Genomic DNA, 18,421 nt, shown 5'->3' on the forward strand with positions numbered 1-18,421 from the left:
GGGAAAGCCGATGGTCATCTTATGAAGCAAAGTGGCCTTTGGGCATCCCAGCCTGCCAAGTAGAGACCGTTGTATAGAGCCTTGTTACGGACTGAATTGTGTTCCCACCACAATTCATATGTTAACGCCCTGACCCCCAGGACCTCAGAATGTGGATGTATTTGGAGTTGGGGGTCTTTAAAGAGGGGATGAAGGTAAAATGAGGTCATTAGGGTGGGTTCTGATCCCATAGGACTGGTGTCCTTAGAAGAAGATGGGATTAGGACACAGACACACATAGAGGGACGACCCTGTGAGGACGCAGGGAGGAGATGGCCGTCTACACACCAAGGAGAATGGCCTCAGGAGGAACCAGCCTTGGTGACACCTTGATCTTGGACTTCAACCTCCCCAAACTGAAAGAAAATAAATCTGCTGTTCCAGCCGCACCATCTGTTCCGGTGCTTTGCTATGGCAGCCCAAGCGGACTCATACGATCATATCTCTAGGTTCAAGTCAAAGCAATGCCTGATGAGCTCACACCAAGCTGCCCTGACCTTTCAAGCCAGTGCGAGGACAAGAGCGATTTGCACAATTCCCCTCACGCCCCTCTGCACCCCGACATGGCTTGTGGATGACTTCTGTACTGGACCTCACTGGGAAGAGGCAAGAGCGGAACAGTCCTAAGCCTTGGTTAGGAATGCCCTATCCAAAGAACCTCGTACGTGTTTCCATGACTCCATTAAAACCTGACACCCATTTTAATTCCTTATTTCCTGTCCCCATAAAGGAATACACCTGTCGGTAGATTCTCAGATGTCCTTTCCCATCCCATCTACCTATCCCTCTGCCCAGCGTTTCTGGTTCTACCTGCACTCACAGACTCCAGTAAGCCCCTCCCCTACACCAGCCCTGGTTAAAATGCAGATGTTTAAACACCCTACCTGTGGACAGCTTTGTCCAAGTCACGAAAGGCTTGGGTTTCCCCATAGCCTCACACGGGAACATGACATCTGTCTCGGCAGTGACGGACACGGTCTGGGGGGATTTGGTGATAATTTGGGGCTTTTCCCCCAGCGTCCAGAATTTGGATGCAGGTGGTCCTCCGGAAGAGAAGAGCTTTGAGCTGCTCTGATGGAAGCTTCTGGAAGGCTGGGCAGAAGCTGTTATGAAAGGGATGGAGCTCCGGGTGGAGTAGACCAGAGGGATGTTTCTTAAGTTTGTTGAGGGTGGCGCCATGGTCCGGGGAAGGTGCAATACAGGAGGCGCTGGGGGACCAAAGTCCACACGGATGATGCTCTGAGAATGTGTCCTATTGTAGGGACCTGGGCTGACTTTTCTCCCTCTCATCCCTGGGGCAGGAGAGGTGGGGATCTGAGGCTTCGGAGTAGCTGCCAACTGTGGAAAAGAGAGGGTCCTGTTGAAAAAGAAAGGGAATCTTCCATCAGGATAATGAGGAACTCTCGAATTTGGAAGCTTGCCAGCTGGGTCTCTTGGATCAGGGATGTTGTTGTCTCCAAACAATTTGGAGCTGCCGTTGAATGGGTCAGTTCCCTGGTCAGTCGACTTACTAGGAATGCTAGGTTTGGACCCAGGCAACGGAACGACAGGAGTTGTTGAACTTGGTAGTTTTGGAGTTGTAAAGTGTTTATTCTCTGGCGGATCCCTTGACGGATATGCAGCGATTTCCAGTTTGCTGGTCAGGTGGGGCTGGAGAGTGACAACGTATCTAAAGGAGCTTTGTGTGGCCGTGTGTGGTGGCCTCATGGTTCCTCTCGGTGGGACTGGTGTGGCAGCAACTCTGGCTGGTTGGTGGAAACCTTGGACCCTCCCAGCCTCGTGGTGGCTATCTGGACCCCTTGGAAGGCTGTTTTTGGTTGTACCATCAAAGGCTTCCTTTCGCGACTCCTGCTTTGGAGTGAAGGTAAATTTGTCCTGGTGGGAAGAGGGAGTGGATAATTCATTTGGCTTTGATACATGCTGAGTTCCTTCGTTATTCACTGAAGGTGTTCCGGTTGCTGGGGTCCCCCCAGCATAATGGAAGAAAATGGTTTGTTTGGAAGCGTTTGACGTTGGCAGTGTTTCTGACGTAAGAGGTGTGGGCTTTGCGGTGGTTTCTGCCAGAGACACAAGAGTTGTGGGTGGGAATGGGGTTGTTGGCTCCTCCACCAGGGCACGTGTGGAGACTTCACTCTGGTGTCTAATTTCAGAACGGATAATGGCTGGAGTGGTTTCACGATGACTCTGACCACTGATGGTGGTTTCTGCCTGACTTGAAGATGCCCCTACTTTTGTGATGGCGAGAGTAGTTGAAGGGACCACTTCTTCCTGTTGCGAGAGCATAGAGACTGCAGCAGAAGGTGAAAACTCAAAAGGAAAACCTAGGTCCTCCAACTCTTTTAAAAAGGGTGAGTCTGTAAGAGCTTCTGAAGAGCTGGTAACAGGTGGGTCTGTCTGTAGCCGCTCAGGCTGGGCTGCCCTTGGAGGAGTCCACCTTGCAGTTCCTGGAAAGCCAGAAGGAGGGGATGCCTCCTTAAATACTCCCACAGTGGAGACCTCGGCCCCAGAAGGGGATGCCACATGAGTGACTGACTCGCCAGGGACTAGACTGTCGGTTTTATAGTCCTTGATGTTTGTGACATCGTAATTCTTAATTTCCTTTCCGTCTGATACAGGCTCGTATGTGACTGGAATTGTCTCTTGGAATTCATCATGAGATAAACGTGTTTTGGTGGTGGTTGTCCTATGATCTTCCACTCTGGTTATCTCACATGGGTCTCCAGTTGTGAGAGAAACGGTGGTAGGTGAAAGTACAACTTCTGAACTGGGGGTAACAGTGTTTTTATATTTATTTTCTGGGGAAGGGCTGGGCTTGGACACAGACGCTATAGAGCTCATGGTGGAGGTGATATATCGATGTTTCTTTGGCCTCTTCCCATGTTTCCTGCGTGGGGTTCCCTTGGGTACCGGTTCTGCATGCTTCTCCACGCCCACCTGCTTTGGGGTACCAACTGTGCCATCAACCCAAGATGTAGGAACCAGCAAGCTCTCCGCTTGGCTTGGAGTCTTCACTTCAGGTACCTGAGTCAGTGGTGTCAAAAAAGTGACCGCTGGGGCAAAAGTCGTGGCCGGGGTTTGTTTATGCCGGTGTCGGAATCGATGGGGGCGTAATCGCCTCCTCCCGTTGGGTCTCTTTCGGGAAGGATGAGTGGTCAGTGGTGATGGGGAAGTGGCCTTTTGGGTTGGCATCATCATTGCTAGCGTGCGGGTGTCCTTGTCAAACAGAACGCCAAGTGTGGTTTCCCTGGGATGCTTCAAGGCGGTGATGCTGGCCATGGCTTCCAATGCTGAGTCAAGCACAGTGGTAGATTCGATGCCTTGCCTCTTACTCTCAGGACTTCTGGAGCTTTTGGGGTCTCTCTCTAGCGGACCTCCTTCCTGTAGTGTCGTCTGAGAATTCTCCTCTGTGCCCTTGGGAATCAGTGGGTGGCCCTGAGTGCTTAAACCACTTTTCACAAGCTTCGGGCTCTCTGTTTGCTCTTGTAGAGCTGTTTGTGCTGGGACTTCGGGGTCCCCTAAAATGGGATCTTCAAATGGCTCAGAGGTCCTGGTGTTAGCAACCCACAAGGCAGGCACTGGAGTAACGTGTGTGGAGGTCTGTTCTTTCGTCGTATTTTCACCTGGTTGTGAATTTGTCTCCAGACCTTGGTAAAAGTATGGCGGAGTCTCAGACTCAGCCAAGGAGATGGCATCCAATGGAGACTCATACTCACTGGATGTAGACCCTGGCATGGATGCAACATCTAGTGTAGACCAGCCCTCTGTGGCTATGTTTTTGTTAGTGGGCTCTTTGCGGACCATATCCAGGGTCTGTGGAGTAGAAGATTCATAAGGCACAGATAGCAGGGTCGTGGCTGTAGCCCAATTCGAGTCAACTACCGTGGCAGCTGAAGCCTTGGTCTTCTCAGAAAACTCATCATCAATTAATTCTTGCAGGTGTGTGCTTGTCACTTTGGGGTCAGCAAGAATTACCCCATCGTGGCCAGACTGGACCAGAACCATCCTGGTTGAGGAAACAGTGCTAGAAACCTGCTCTTCGTCGCCAAATAAAGACACATCTCCTGAGGAGTCCTCTGCACTGGTTGTGGTCTGCACAGGTGATACTGAGCGGGGAGGAACAGCAGGCAAAAGGGGGGTCACTTCTAGACTCTCTGATGGAGGAGTGTTGGCTTTAATGACCTGGGGTACTTCTGTTCCCTTAGGTAGATTTCTCCCACGTACTCTGGCTAAAATATCTGCCCAGCGCTCTGGATTAATCTGTTTGTTTGCCATGTTTATCCTTCGTCTGGACTCAAACACTCTGCGACCTTCCGCGATGTTTGTCTCTGGTTCCTTTTCGGAAGTCTTCCAGTGTTTCAGTTTTCTGCGCCCTTTCTTGGTTTTCTGACCTCCAATGATGGAATCGTCCTTTGCTTTGATGAACATCTCTTGGTCCTTTGGATGGAGAACTCTCCTCGTTGTGTTACCTTCGTCTCCTATGCCGGATCCCCCTTCATCCTCCACGACATCGCCTCTTCCTCTGGAAAGGGTCTTCCCACCTGGGCGTCTTCCTCTTTTCGATGACCTGGCAGATCCCTTCTTAGTCACTGTGATCCCCACCGTAAAATGATCTGCCCCTTGCTGGTTGACAGCCACGCATCTGTAGTAACCACCGTCGCTACCTTGGACCTTTGGGATGGAAAGAGTTCCATCGGCCAACATGTATGCGTGCGACATGTTAGCCATATCGTTAATTATCCTTCTGTTTGGAAGGATCCAGCTAATCTCGGCCTCAGGTATGGCCAGTGCATTGCAAGGCAGCATCACCGGCTCCCCTGGGTTCTTCTGAATGGTCACTGTATGTCCATCAGGGGGCTGAGTGACGGGTCGTTGCACAAGGACCCTATAGACCATTCGGTCCATTTCATCCCTCACCCGAGCGATGCACTGGTACAAACCAGCATCTGACTGCTCCGTGGATTTGATCTTCAGCCAGCCGCTGGTGAGGATGGAGAATCTACCGTCCTTGTCTTCCATTGGTGCTTTCAGGACAGAGCCATCCGGGAGCACCCAGGAGATGGATGGGCTCTCAGAAGCCTTCACGTTGCAGCTCAGCTGGCATGGACTCCCTTCCAAGACAGTCTGGGCTCTCTGCACCGCTCTGCTGGGCTCGATCATTACCCAGCTTCTGCCCCGAGACGGCCTCGCGTCTTTGGCGGACACGGTGAGAGCATGTTGAGAGGAATAGGACAGCAGCACTGTGTTGGCCGTACTCTGACGCCGGTTGAGTTGGAGGTCTATGGACGGCTGCATAACCCACTCTGGTTCTGCCAGGATGTGGGCTCTGACGCCCGTGTAGTAGAGGGTCTCATCGTCGGCGTCTTGCCTGTACTGGTAGCCGAGTCTGGGGTCTTTGCTGAGCGTGAGTTCTCGGTGTAGCTTCACAGGGACCTCGCTGTAATAGGCAATCAGCTTCCAGAGTTTCTCATAGTTTTCTCGAGTCATCGGACACTCAAAATCCAAGGCGACTGTGGCATTTATCTCTATCTCTTGAGGGTCTGTTTGGTTCAAGTGTAGTTGGTACACGTCCATGGGCTTCTTGATGTCACAGACCAAGTTCACTGTGTTCCCGTGTTCGTCGCTCATGTTCAGAGAGACGTTCCATACAGGATACTGGAACCCCTGCAGGGACAACGGGTTGTCACCATCCTCCTCTTGATTCTGGTCTTCCTCGCTACTCCTGCTCCTGTTCTGTCTCAGAGGGGACTCGATAGAGGGCTTCTCACAAGTGATGTCCTTCAGCTTCTGAATCTCTTGTTTGTGCAGCTTCCTGGGACTGAAGCACATGGAGCATAGCTGACCCCCTTCATAGGCTTTGTCCTTCTTACACTTCAGAATCCCTGAAACATGCAATCAAACAAACAGGCTGTAAGTCAATGACCCAAAGAATGGCCAGAGGGTAAAGCCTTTGTTTGCGTCTTTATCACCTGGATGCACTTCCACAATGATTTAAGACCTCACCCACCTTGCCTCTGTGGCGTCACCTCTGACTTTAAGTCAGTTTAGCACAGTGCGTGGTAACTAACCGGGCTTTTGGAACTTCTGGACAGTCAGTCATGAGTACTTTTTTAAAAGGTATTTTTAAGTTGAAAAAGAATGTCTATTCATACGTATTATACACGTAACCTTTTATGAGGGTCCAGGAGAATCTACGTTAAGTCCCTGCAACCCATGAATATATTTCCAGGTTATAGGGTCAACAGTTGGCATGAATCGTATCCTGTCTACCCTTTATAAGGATGTTTTCTCTTGCTAGAATTTTTCATTTCTGGCAGTGTTTACTTTTTGGATTCACATTCTACTCGTGGCTTCCCGGACATTAAATCCTCCAGAATTTTCTCCTTCTCTGGCCAACACTGACTCTTTCACTGTTTCCTCCTTCTCTGCCCAACTCATTATGGATGATGTGTTCCCTGAGTCGGTCTCGGCCCTTTCCCTTCTTGCTCTGAGGTCGTAGATGGCCTCGCCCACGTGCACGGTTTCAGTTACCGTTCACTCGCCAGTGATGAATTCCATCTGTGCTCCTCCAGCCCAAACTCATTCTTCTGAGTCCCACACCCAATGCCCTACTTGACACGTCTATTAAATGGCACAAAGCCTCCTCGAACTGACACCTATAGGACCAAATTATGTTTTCTCCCTGCTAGACGTCTCGTGGCTGTTCTGTATTCGGAACTGGGGAGACTGGAAAAGTAGGAGGCTTTTTGACAGTCTTCTTGGCACTTCTTTCCCTTCGCGCTGGGAACAAAACAGCCAAACTGCCATCACTTGGAGTATTACAAACCTTCTAACCAGTGTCACTATGTCTACTTTTGCTCCTCTGAATGCAGTTTTCTATTCGAGTTTCAAAGTAAAAATCTCAAGATGCAAATAGGATGGTTTCACATACCTCCCCAAACACACAGGCACACAAATACAAGACATACCACACATACACACAGACACACATATGGACACACACAAACATATACAGACATAACGCATACATATGAGCACACAAAGGCACAGGCATGTATCTCCAGAATGGCTGCGGTGGCTCTCTACCCCCAAAAGCTTCATGATTCCACCACCATCGTGTAGAGTTTCTACTGGGAAATGACGGTTTTCAGCCTGTCTTGGACCCAGTGGGGTTTGGGCACTGAAATACGAACGGAGGTGACGTGTGTCTTTTCTGATTAAGACAATTAAGAGGTCAGTATACCTGTCCTTCCTCATCTTTTGCCTGATTTAGCAAATCTGATGTCAAATGTAAAGTGGAGCCATCGATGAAAGAACCTGAATCTTACCGTCTCCGTGGAGGAAAGACACCTGGCCACTGCAAGTGCCTACATTAAACTGTGACAAACCAAACCAAACCAAAACTACAATGAGGTACCAACTCACACCAGTCAGAATGGCCATGATTAAAAAGTCTACAAATAATAAATGCTGGAGAGGGTGTGGAGAAAAGGGAACCCTCTTGCACTGTTGGTGGGAATGTAAGCTGATACAGCTACTATGGAGAACAGTATGGAGGTTCCTTAAAAAACTAAAAATAGAGCTACCATATGACCCAGCAATCCTGCTCCTGGGCATATATCTGGAGAAAACCATAATCCGAAAAGATACATGCACCCCAATGTTCACAGCAGCACTATTTACAACAGCCAAGACATGGAAACCACCCAAATGCCCATCGACAGATGAATGGATAAAGAAGATCTGACACATATATACAATGGAATAATAGCCATAAAGAAGAATGAAGTGATGCCATTTGCAGCAACATGGAGGGACCTAGAGATGATCACACTAAGTGAAGTAAGTCAGAAAGAGAAAGACAAATATCATATGATATCGCTTATATGTGGAGTCTAAAAAAATGATACAAAAGAACTTATTTATAAAACAGAACCAGACTCACAGACATAGAAAACAAACTTATGGTTACCAAAGGGGAAGGGGGGGAGAGGGTACATTAGGAGTTTGGGATTAACAGATGCACAGGACCATATATAAAACAGATAAACAGCAAGGACCTACTGTATAGCACAGGGAACTATACTCAATAAATAACCTACAATGGAAAAGAATCTGAAAAAGAATATATATATATGCAAAAAATATATATATATATGTGAAAACAAAATTGTGACATGTATAAATGAAAACAAAATTATGACATAAGGTGTGTGGGCTGGAAGTTCCTCGATGGCCACAGGCTGAGAGGCTAAGCTGAAATGAAGGATAGCAAGACCTCTCAGAGGAGGAGAGCTTTCAGTGAAGATCCGAATGCTGAAAAGAAGCCAGACCCTTGAACATCTAGCAGAAGAGTTTTCTTGGTAGATGGTGGCCAGGTCCAATGACGCTGAGCTAGAAATAGGCTCCGACGGTGCACGGAACAGAAAGCAGTGCGGTGTGGCTGGAGCAGAGTGAATGCAGGGAAGAGTGGGACCAGCCCATTGCAGGAGGGTAGGCAGTGAGTGGGCGCACCGCCGTCGGAACTACGGTAAGAAGTGTGGGCTTCATCCTAAAGGCAGCGGGAAACCAGTGGAGACGGACGCAGCGCTGGGGCATGAGCAGGTGTTTACTCTGAAAACGTGTCTGACAACCGCTTGGTGGGGAGTTGATTGAAGCGGGGTAACCGACCAAGGCTGCAGAAAGACCTACTCAGGACTTCCCTGGTGGTGCAGTGGTTGAGAATCTGACTGCCAATGCAGGGGACACGGGTTCGAGCCCTGGTCCGGGAAGATCCCACATGCCGCGGAGCCACTAAGCCCGTGCGCCACAACTACTGAGCCCGCTAGCCACAACTACTGAGCCTGCGCTCTACAGCCCAGGAGCCACAACTACTGAATCCTGCACGGCTAGAGCCCATGCTCCGCAACAAGAGAAGCCACCGCAATGAGAGGCCCGCGCACCGCAACGAAGAGTAGCCCCCGCTCGCCGCAACTAGAGAAAGCTCGCGCACAGCAACAAAGACCCAACGCAGCCAAACATAAATAAATAAATTTTAAAAAATAATAATAAAGTAAGAAATGTTTTTAAAAAAGAAAATAAAAAGACCTACTCAGAGCACTCCATTTGCCTCCTTAGAGACAGGAGAAAGGAGTAAGACCCCGGCTGGTGGCTGTGAGGATGGAGGTGAGCCAATAGACTCAGTAGGAGAAACTCAACGGGCTCTGAGGATGGGTTCCAACGTGGGGCTTGGGGAAGGGGGTGCAAAAGAAAAAGGAAAAAGAATCTTTCTTATTTTGATGCAAAATCTACTTTCTTGCAACTTCTACCTATCAATCCTGGGTTTTTTTCCCCCCCTCTGGTTCAATACAGAACACCTGTATCCCCCATCACAAGAGAATAATCACATAGCCACCCCAGTCTTCTCTGTTCCAAGCATCCTTGAATACTTCCTGTAGGACGAGGGTGCACAGAAAATCCAACCTTGAGCTGTAACCCAAGGTTGAAAAGAATACTCCAAACATCCATGCTATGGCAACCATAGTCAACTGTCTGTAACTGATTAAATGATAATTGCTCTACATTTCGATAAAGGATACATGCATTTGAATTATGCCATGGAGATGTCTTGACATTTCAGTTATATCACTTCCTGCCTCACTGATTTGAGGATGTGATTTCACCCGACCTGAGATGAAGCAATGGTGCAGAAAGTAAATTTGTCCAGAGAGGTAAAGGTTGGGCAGCTAAGAGTCAGGCAGCCACTCTGCTGTTCTTACCTTTGGATCTCGCACCCCATTCCAGGAACCACCTCATGTCACAATCACAGGACCACGGATTCCCGTGCAGGTAAAGATTCTCCAGAAGTGGCATGCTCTGAAGCATGCCGGTGGGAAGAGTTCTAATCATGTTCTCGGCTAAGTAGAGGTGTCTCACGGTGGAGAGTCTGAAATAATCCAGAAACGTGAACGTGGAGAACGTGGCGGGGTGTAGCTGGTGAAGCAGGTTTCCCTCTAAGTGGAGGAGCCTTAGGGACGTCAAGCCACTGAACGCCTGTGGGTGGATAAACTCTATTTTGTTGTGGTCCATGTGTAGTCTTATTAAGCTCCAGAGCCCCCGCAGGGTCTCTCCCGTGACCACCGGGAGCTTATTGTAGCTGAACTTGAAAACCTACAAAGACAGGGAGGATGGAAAATCCTGTTTATGATTCAAAAACAAAAACAACAAACCAACCCACAACCAGGAACAGAAATCAGAACAAAGGGCAGGAAAGTAATGACATTAAGCTCGTTTCTTATGTTAAAAAAAAAACGGCCATTTCAATCATCGTTAGGGAGCCCTCTATAGTTTCCCCTCTTCACGACTGGTCCTAGAGGCTGCTATTCGTGCTGTTCATAAACGCCCGGGTTTACCTGGAGAGAAATGAGGTCTCTCAAAGCCCCATCGGGGATGCTGGGGATGTCATTGCCGTGAATCATAAGTAGCTCCAACTTGGTCAGTCCCGCAAACGAGGTTTCCGACAAAGCCTGTATGCTATTAAACCTAGAAAATAAATAATTGGAATGAGGAACAGTGAAGTTAAATCCCATCTGGGGAGGATTTCCCAGCCCACCCAGGGGCAACTTAGCAAAATGTTGATTCTAAGGTTGTACTGGTGCCATTGCCAGAGCATAATCCTCTCTCTCTGTGTCCTAGTCTATTTCTAAGGTTGCAAAGAAACCGACACATTTTTATTAGCCTTCGTTCAGTGAAGGCATGATCGCTGGGAATTCTGACCTGGAGTACACTTAGGTGGTCACAGGCTATTTTGGGAGATACATAAGATTTAGACCTTTAAACGCAGCTGGTCGAAAGGGCCCCTCATTGGAAATCATAACAAAGGCACGTGGCCAGCATGAATGGAAAACAAAAAACCAAAAAACCAAAAGACAGCTTTGGAAGTGGCTTTGCATATAGTAAGACAAGGACGTTCTCTGAACTAAAGGACCAAATGAAACAGACACCCTTATTTCACAAAGACAAGCTCCCATTTCTGATGGGTGATGGAAGTTATCTGTAAACATTCTGGTGCGTTTGGGGTGTTGTTTTTGCATAGAGATTGGTAAAGACGCTTCCTTGACCGGTCTGGAAATTCCTCACTGCTCCGTTGTTAGTGACACCAGGGAACCCCCAAAGGGAATCCCTGGAGAACCAATTATAAGATGAACAGAGAATCCTGTACCTTGCTGTGTTGCAGGGCAGGAACCTGGGGTCAGGGCTTCTGCGGAAATCAAACACATCTATCCTGACATTACTTTTGTATTTCCCCTTATCACCTCAACAAAAGGAAATGCATCTGCAGAGAAGGCCGGTAAAGAGCTCAGAGCTAACTCAGAAGATGATAGCTGGGTCTGGTTTTCTCCTTAAACACATACGTGCCCCATACCTTGGTGATCACAGCCTCTAGGGAGGTGAGGTCCACCCCGCTGCTTAACATCCTGCAATGCACAGGCCAGCCCCCAGGACAAGGAACCATGGTATCCAAAATGGTAAGAGGGCCCCAAATGTCAAATGTGCTGAAGCGGAGAGTCCCTGCCTTAACCCAGGTTGGGACAGTATGGGGAGCTCATGTGCTGCCTCATTTGTTCATCATTATTTAGGATTCTACCAAGAAATCTGCCTGAGATGGAGAACACCCAAGAGAGGATGAATATCAACCTGTAAACTCTTTTCCATTCCTTGTTGCCTGAGGTTCGTCTGGAAACAGTAAGTGGGAGAATATTATCAGGGGAAGTAGGTGAGGTTGGCAGGGACCAGGTAATCTCAGAATTGGGAGGATGTAGAAAGGAAAGTGCTTCCTTTGTTCCAAGTCCAGTGGGAAGTCACTAGAGGGTTTTCAGGAAGGGTGTGAGATGAAGACAGTTATGTGGTGAAACAACAGAGCTCCACTCTGTGCAGGATGCATCAGAGACAGACAAGAGAGGAATGAGGAGACCAAGAGAACCCCGGGGAGGGATGCTGGTGTCCATGGGCAGGGTGGGAGCCGTGGAGATAAACGTACATGGGAAGTTTCCAGACGTGCTTAGAGGAAGAGGCAACAGGCATGGCTGAGGGATGGAACTGCAAATAAGGAAAAGACTGCAGGGGAAACACTTCCAAGTTATATTTGCCATGCGATGTTGAAGAGGTTTGTCAGACGCCACGGTGAGGGTGGGACTCAGGAGTCCCATCAAGACCTGAGATGCGCACATGCAGGAAGCATTCCCAAACGGACGCATGGACTAAGGACTTGGGAGGAGGTGAGACCACCTGCAAAGACCCCAGAGGTAAAGAAGAGTAGAGAGGCCAGAGGGAAGAGGCAGGTCTTGACTCGGAGGCAGCGGTGGGGCAAGTCAAAGGCTCTGTCTCTCAGATGGGTCAGAAAGAGTGTTATGTTCTGCAGCACATTTTCGTTCAAGGCTGTGCTGGGCTCGCCAGTGTTCCCTCTCCTGGAATTTTTTTCTCTCCCCAAAGTCTCACTTCCAACTTGACATCCAGCTACAACGGTGGAGGCCGCAGCGGGGAGAAGATGAAGGGGAGGAAGATATTTGGGTGCAGAGGATCACCCTTGTTTGGATTCCCTCCCCACCTGAGTAAATCCCCTCCAAGTCCTGGATGGGGGGCATATCAGCTCAGGAATCCTTCCTGCATCATCTTCCTGGTACTTGTTTTTAAGAGAGTGACAGATGCAGGTGTTGCTGCTGTCAAGGTTACGAATGGGGGGGGGGGATATTTCCGGGACAGACAAAAGACAAGGGAATCACCTGAATGGCAAGTGCAGGAAGCATGGTATTCTCTCTGCACACCCAAGGGGTGTGGGTGAATTCTCTCTGCATCTGTCTAAAAGCCAGCAGAGAGACGGGGAAACTCACGTGGCAGTCAGGAAAATAATTTGACCGGCAGACTGAAATGACCTGGTGTAGAGTCCCATTCTTTAACTGATCAGCTACCCATCCTTCTCTCCAAAGTATCTCCCTCAACTGTTGATGGGCAATAACTGACTACATAACCAGCTAAATGGAATGAGTTTTACATCAGAAACATAGGATCGTTTTGCAATATATACGCATATCAAATCGTTATGTTGTACACCCGAAACTCATACAATGGTGTCAACGATATCGCAATAAAAAAGAAAGAAAAACAGATATATGTAAAATTGCTTCACAGATACCCGTTAGGATCCCAAAGCAAAATTTAAAATGAAAAAGAGCAGTATGGGCATTTGAGAAATTTCAGAAAGATGTCATCAAAACTCATCTTTTAATCAAAGGGGGAAATATCTTTAAAGGTCTATAAATCAGACATTTAACTGGATGATATTTTCTTACTCAGAAATATTTGGAAAGTAATTCTTGAAAAAGCTCTGGGGCTGCCCAAACAGGAAAGAGCAGATCTTTCTTTCAATGCTGAGTGAGAACCCTAAAAACATCTGTGTGGGAATGAAACTTTTTCATTACTGCTCTGCCAATAATCCCTCATTCCTTGAGAGTTTTAAACCCTTTCCAGACCGCTAATAGACAACTCAGACCCTGAGTTCTATATGTATTAGACGTTGCTATTGTTTGGTTTTTTTTTTCCCCAACAAAAGGCACAATGCCAGCCTCATTATCTGCTTTGAGACTGGTTTCCAGAAATAGTGCTGTGATATTATACGAGTGATTTTTAAAATGTGGCACATTGAATAATGTTACAAATTAAGCCAGATGGAAGTAATATATGTGGGTGCAGTGAAGCTATTCCTTACTTTTTTTTTTCCTTTATCTTTAATATCACACAAAACCATCTCAAGATCTTACTGGAGACGGTAGGAAAAAGAATCATTTTTGATATCTGTCTTTCATTCTAGTGGCAAAGCCTTTAGGACACTGTAATTCATTGTCTTCACCATTAATTGTTTAAAATGAAGAAGAACTATGAACTATGTTCTCATTGAGACGTGACATAGGTTCCATGCTTACAAAACACGTCATTTTAAAGATGGGTGGAAGAAAACCATCCTGGAAACTGTGAATGAGATGCAAACAGCTCCACAAAAAAAACAGTTTATAGGTCTTGCAAGTCTCAAGCTATCACACAGCTAACTTTTGGGGGAGGATGCATGCAGTTTCTTCCCCAAACCTCTAGCCAACCTGACAGCCCAGACCCTCAACACACAACAGGTGAGGCATTCGGGGCTCCTACACAGGAAGCACAGCAGAAAACAGTCTCCCTGCACCTTCAATCCCACACTGTCTAGGGGGCTCCCCTAACGCCTAACAGTAGCCCCGATTCTGTGCCCTGACAAGGGGTCAGCCTCGAGGGATTAGGTAGTTTAACCCAGCAAGAGGGACACTATGCTGAAAATGGCTCATGAAAGGTGCAATCCCTAGACAGAGCTATTTTGCACCCCAGGAGGTGTAAGAAAGAAGAGAAATCATAGATGAGCCCTATTTTCCTTTCTACAAACTAGCACAGCCCGTCCTACCCTGACTCAAAGCAGCTCCAGTTCCTCTTCTGAATGAATTGTACGATTGTGAAAAGGAAACTGGTTTTAAAATTGTAAAATGATTTAAAGATGGTAACAAGGAAACTGTTACTATTCTCTCTCCTGGCAAAGCCAAATTGTTTTCCCCATGGAACGATCATCATCGTGGTTAGATTTTTCAGAGCGTCAAATTGTAAAGTTTGCCAAGCTTTTTTGGAGGAAGCTATTTAACGGTCTATTGCTATGGATTCACAAAGTGTTTTTCTTATTGTCTTAACTTCCCATTCTTTTATTCTACTCCTGGACTTTATAATCAATAAATGCAAGAATTGTTGAAGCTCTGTACTCAGAGATGTCTAGGCATGTTTATAATTTTTTGTTCGTTGACTCATATTAGGCCATTTCATCTTATTAAAATGTCCCCACAGTGGCTATTCATCAAACCCTAAATAATTTTGTTGTTTTATGGGTGGTAGAAAGTAGCTAATATGTTTTGTTGAAGAAGTCCAAATGATCGTTTACTATTAAAGTTGTACAAGCAATTGTTTAATATGAAAATTGTACATGAGTACCTGTAATTCACAGCAACATACACTAACGTATAGAAAGCATATATGGGTATAAAAGGAAACTAAAAATATAAAAATTCTACCTTGAAATGCTGCATTAAAATATCTGTTTAAAAGATATTAATATTTTAAATAGGCAAAATCTGAAAAAACTCTTATTTCCTCAAAGTCACAATTGCGTCATGCAGATAACTTACAAAATGTCACAGATGTCTCACTTATTCTTTTTATTATTTTGTAATAGTTCCTGAAGTCTATTTAAAATACGATTACTATATTTATGTGTGGGTCATACGCTTTCATATCTGCAATATATTAAAGCACTGTTATCAAAGGAGACTTATCAAGGAACTGAAGCTGTCCGAGATGGTTCGTTATTAAGCCTTGTGATAGAAGCTTCCGGTGATGGATCAATTCAGATAACAGGCCCAAAGGACCACATTTAGTATAGTTACAAATGCCCCCTCAATTCAGCCTATATAGGAGCGCATAACGCAAGACACAGTGACACATAAAGGAATATATATTCGCAGTTACGTAAACGCACATACACATAACGAAAAACCAAATCAACACGCATGCAAGGAGGCTGAGACTGCTCCGAAGGAACGTGGTACAAACCCCAGATTGATTCTTTCCACATGTTTAGAAATCCCAGCGGGCACGGAAGCCAAGGAGCGAAACGTGCAGTGGACCTCGCTGGGAACGTAACAGGCGCAAGGGTACGGACAGGCCAGCGCGGCGCGCGGGTGTCCCCAGAGGAGAATCAGCACCACGGAGAGTGCTCGCCACTGCGCCCGCGTTGGCATCTTGTCGGGGTGGGTCATCCCAGGACACCTGTCGTGGAACCACAAAACCAGATGTCAGGTAGCGCTTCCGTACTTCCAGCAGATTTTACTTGAATTGTGCACCATGGGGGTAAGCTTCGCAAGACATCATACCGTACATTTTAGTGACACAAATCATGTGCATCAAGAAACACAAAACTTATTTTTTAAAATCTTTCGCCATTCACTTTAATCGTTACTATAGAATATAACCTTCCCTCCTGACTCTGAGATGACTTGGAAATCTCACTGTGCTGTGAAGGAGGGTACGGAATACACATGCCCACATACACACCCATAAATATACATACGTACATATGTGTGTGTATAAATGTATACATACACACACATATATATTTGTATAAATGTGTATATTTGTGCTTATAGATACAGAGAGACGAGAGATACATTCATGTTTCTATAATAAAATAAACAATAAAGTAAATGTTATGTGTCCACCTCCAATGTTATTGCCGAGCCGTTACTTATTGTATATATATTTGAATAAAAAGCTTCTCAGGAAGGCCGTTATTATCAGAAGGGTTTCCTTCTTTTAATGACATTCCTTAAGGTTTTAATTATATCTTCTTCAAGTGCTTACAGAGGCATTCACTAAAGCGAAATATGTTCCATTATATGTGGTTTTGTTTATGATCCTTATTTTTTTTTTTCCCTTGGAAGAGCCAAAATGTTGTGATGGTGCGGCATCATAGTTCACCGGAGAGGAAATTTGGGGCAAACCTCTGAAAAATCTGCCATTAGAGAAAGAGGAAAGGAATTATTTCCTGATGAAGAATCTTCAGGCAAACAAAAAAGATCAGTAAGACAAAAGAAAAAAAAGGAAGAAGAGAGAGAGAAGAAGGAAGGAAACAAGGAAGGGAGGGAGGGAGGGAAGGAAAGAAACGGTCAGATACATATTAGGTTGCATCAGCTACGTCATTTAGAATGTCCGTGATTATTTTTTCATGCATCGGTCATGCCCTCCTTCATCGACTCATATTTCTGTCAACTCTTGCATGAAGTTTATTTACAAATAAGTAACACACATGGAAAGTAAAGCGCACAGAAGAGAAACGCGCCTGTCGGTCCGTCCCTGCTCTAGGCAAGCCCTAACTTCTGATCATAAACTCTCCCTCCGCTCACACGCGGTAGGGACACCCCGAGGCCGCAGCCCTTCCAAAAGAGATGCTCTCTAAACTCCGGACGCGTCTCCCCTTCCAGCTGCCCCTCAAGGGCGGACGGTGCAGGCGGCCGTGCAACAAGCAAGCGCAGCCCCTCCGCTGCGCCCTGGAACGAACGGCTCCTGCAGCTTTGCGAAGAGCAGTTGGCTGGCTCTGCTGAGCCCAGGCCTCCCCGGCTCCCGCCTGCGCGCTTGACCTCCGCCCTGGCTTCCTGCCAACGGCGTCCCGATGCCCCCTGCCCAGCCGCGCTCCCCGTCCTGCCTTCCACCCGGGTCCCCCCGGGAGACCGCAGGAACGCTCCCCAGGGAACCCTCGTCCCGCGGTCCCGAGGGAAAGCGCCCTGAGCCTGCAGGACCTCCCGGCGCGCCCGGAGAACCCCGGGAGGCTGGCCTCGGGACCCCAGGCGGTGGACAACCTGGAGGGGCCGGGCGCGCGGCCCTGCGCCCCTGGCCGGCTTCCAGCGCCCGCTCTCACGCGCCGGGCAGGCGGCGCGGTGAATGCCGAGCTTTCCCCGAGCGCGGCTCGGGGTGCCCCGCGGGTCTCTGAGGCCTGGCACCCGGACAGCAAAGGACGTCTCTCCCAGACGGTGACCTACCCAGCTCCCGCGCGGCTCAGCTCCCGGCCGAGGGGGGCTTTGCGTCTTCCCCTGTCCAGGGGAAGACGAGGGGGAGGAGGTGGAGAGTCTTAGCACCCGGAGCTGGAGGATCTGCGAGGAGGCCCTGCAGCTGTGGTTTCCCCCGCCAACGCAAGAGCGCCATCGGTTACGCCGGGGGATCCCCTTGGTGGCTCCCTGGTAACCAGGGAGGGATGCGTGAGAGGTCGCGAGGGAGAGGGAGGAGAGGAGAAAGGCTGGGGGTTCCTTAGACCTACTCAGCGCATCTTCCGGAGCAGTCCGTCAGCCTCTCGCCTGGACGGTAGCTGGACCCTCGGCTCCTCCACTGTAGTGCCAGGAACCAGTTCAACACGTCCGCTTGCCCTCGCCCCCCGCTCGGCCCCCCGCGACACAGGTCCGTCCCGCACTCTCGTCACCACCCCCCGGCAGACAGAGCCGGGTCCCCGCCGCGCGCCCAGGCCGCCCTCGGTCCTCACCCGTCCTTCGGAAGCCGCGGCACACGGGAGCGCTGCGCCCGGAGCATCCGCGGGGCCGGCGCGCGCGCGTCACCGCCGGGGGTCCGCCGGGGCCATGCCCTTCCCGGGGCCGGGGGCGAGGCGGCGCGGCTTCCCAGCGCGGCGCGGCGAGCCGGCGCCCTTTTATGCGCGTCGCCCAGAGACTTCCCCGAGTGCACGCCTCGGCCCACCCCCGCCCTGCCCCACCCCGGGGAGACGGGGCGCGGGCCCCGGCGC

At 48.5% G+C, this 18,421-nt stretch overlaps 1 protein-coding gene across 2 annotated transcripts in view; it reads right to left on the reverse strand.

Moving 5' to 3' along the window:
• Nucleotides 1-18,213, reverse strand: part of LOC133082065 (matrix-remodeling-associated protein 5-like) — a 29,315-nt gene extending 11,102 nt beyond the window's left edge. Inside the window, exons 1-5 of one of the 2 annotated variants that reach the window (XM_061178483.1) lie at nucleotides 18,167-18,213; nucleotides 15,691-15,906; nucleotides 10,428-10,557; nucleotides 9,795-10,185; nucleotides 924-5,918 (exon numbers count right to left, since the gene is read on the reverse strand). In XM_061178483.1, the coding sequence (XP_061034466.1) occupies nucleotides 924-5,918; nucleotides 9,795-10,185; nucleotides 10,428-10,557; nucleotides 15,691-15,906; nucleotides 18,167-18,213 (5,779 nt within the window). Of the gene's footprint in view, nucleotides 1-923; nucleotides 5,919-9,794; nucleotides 10,186-10,427; nucleotides 10,558-15,690; nucleotides 15,907-17,672; nucleotides 17,704-18,166 lie in introns of those variants that run through there. The other variant, XM_061178484.1, reaches the window with a different exon arrangement.
• Between the last annotated feature and the right edge of the window lie 208 nt (nucleotides 18,214-18,421).

The sequence above is a fragment of the Eubalaena glacialis genome, chromosome X, assembly GCF_028564815.1.
Source record: "Eubalaena glacialis isolate mEubGla1 chromosome X, mEubGla1.1.hap2.+ XY, whole genome shotgun sequence".
Classification (NCBI taxonomy): domain Eukaryota; kingdom Metazoa; phylum Chordata; class Mammalia; order Artiodactyla; family Balaenidae; genus Eubalaena; species Eubalaena glacialis.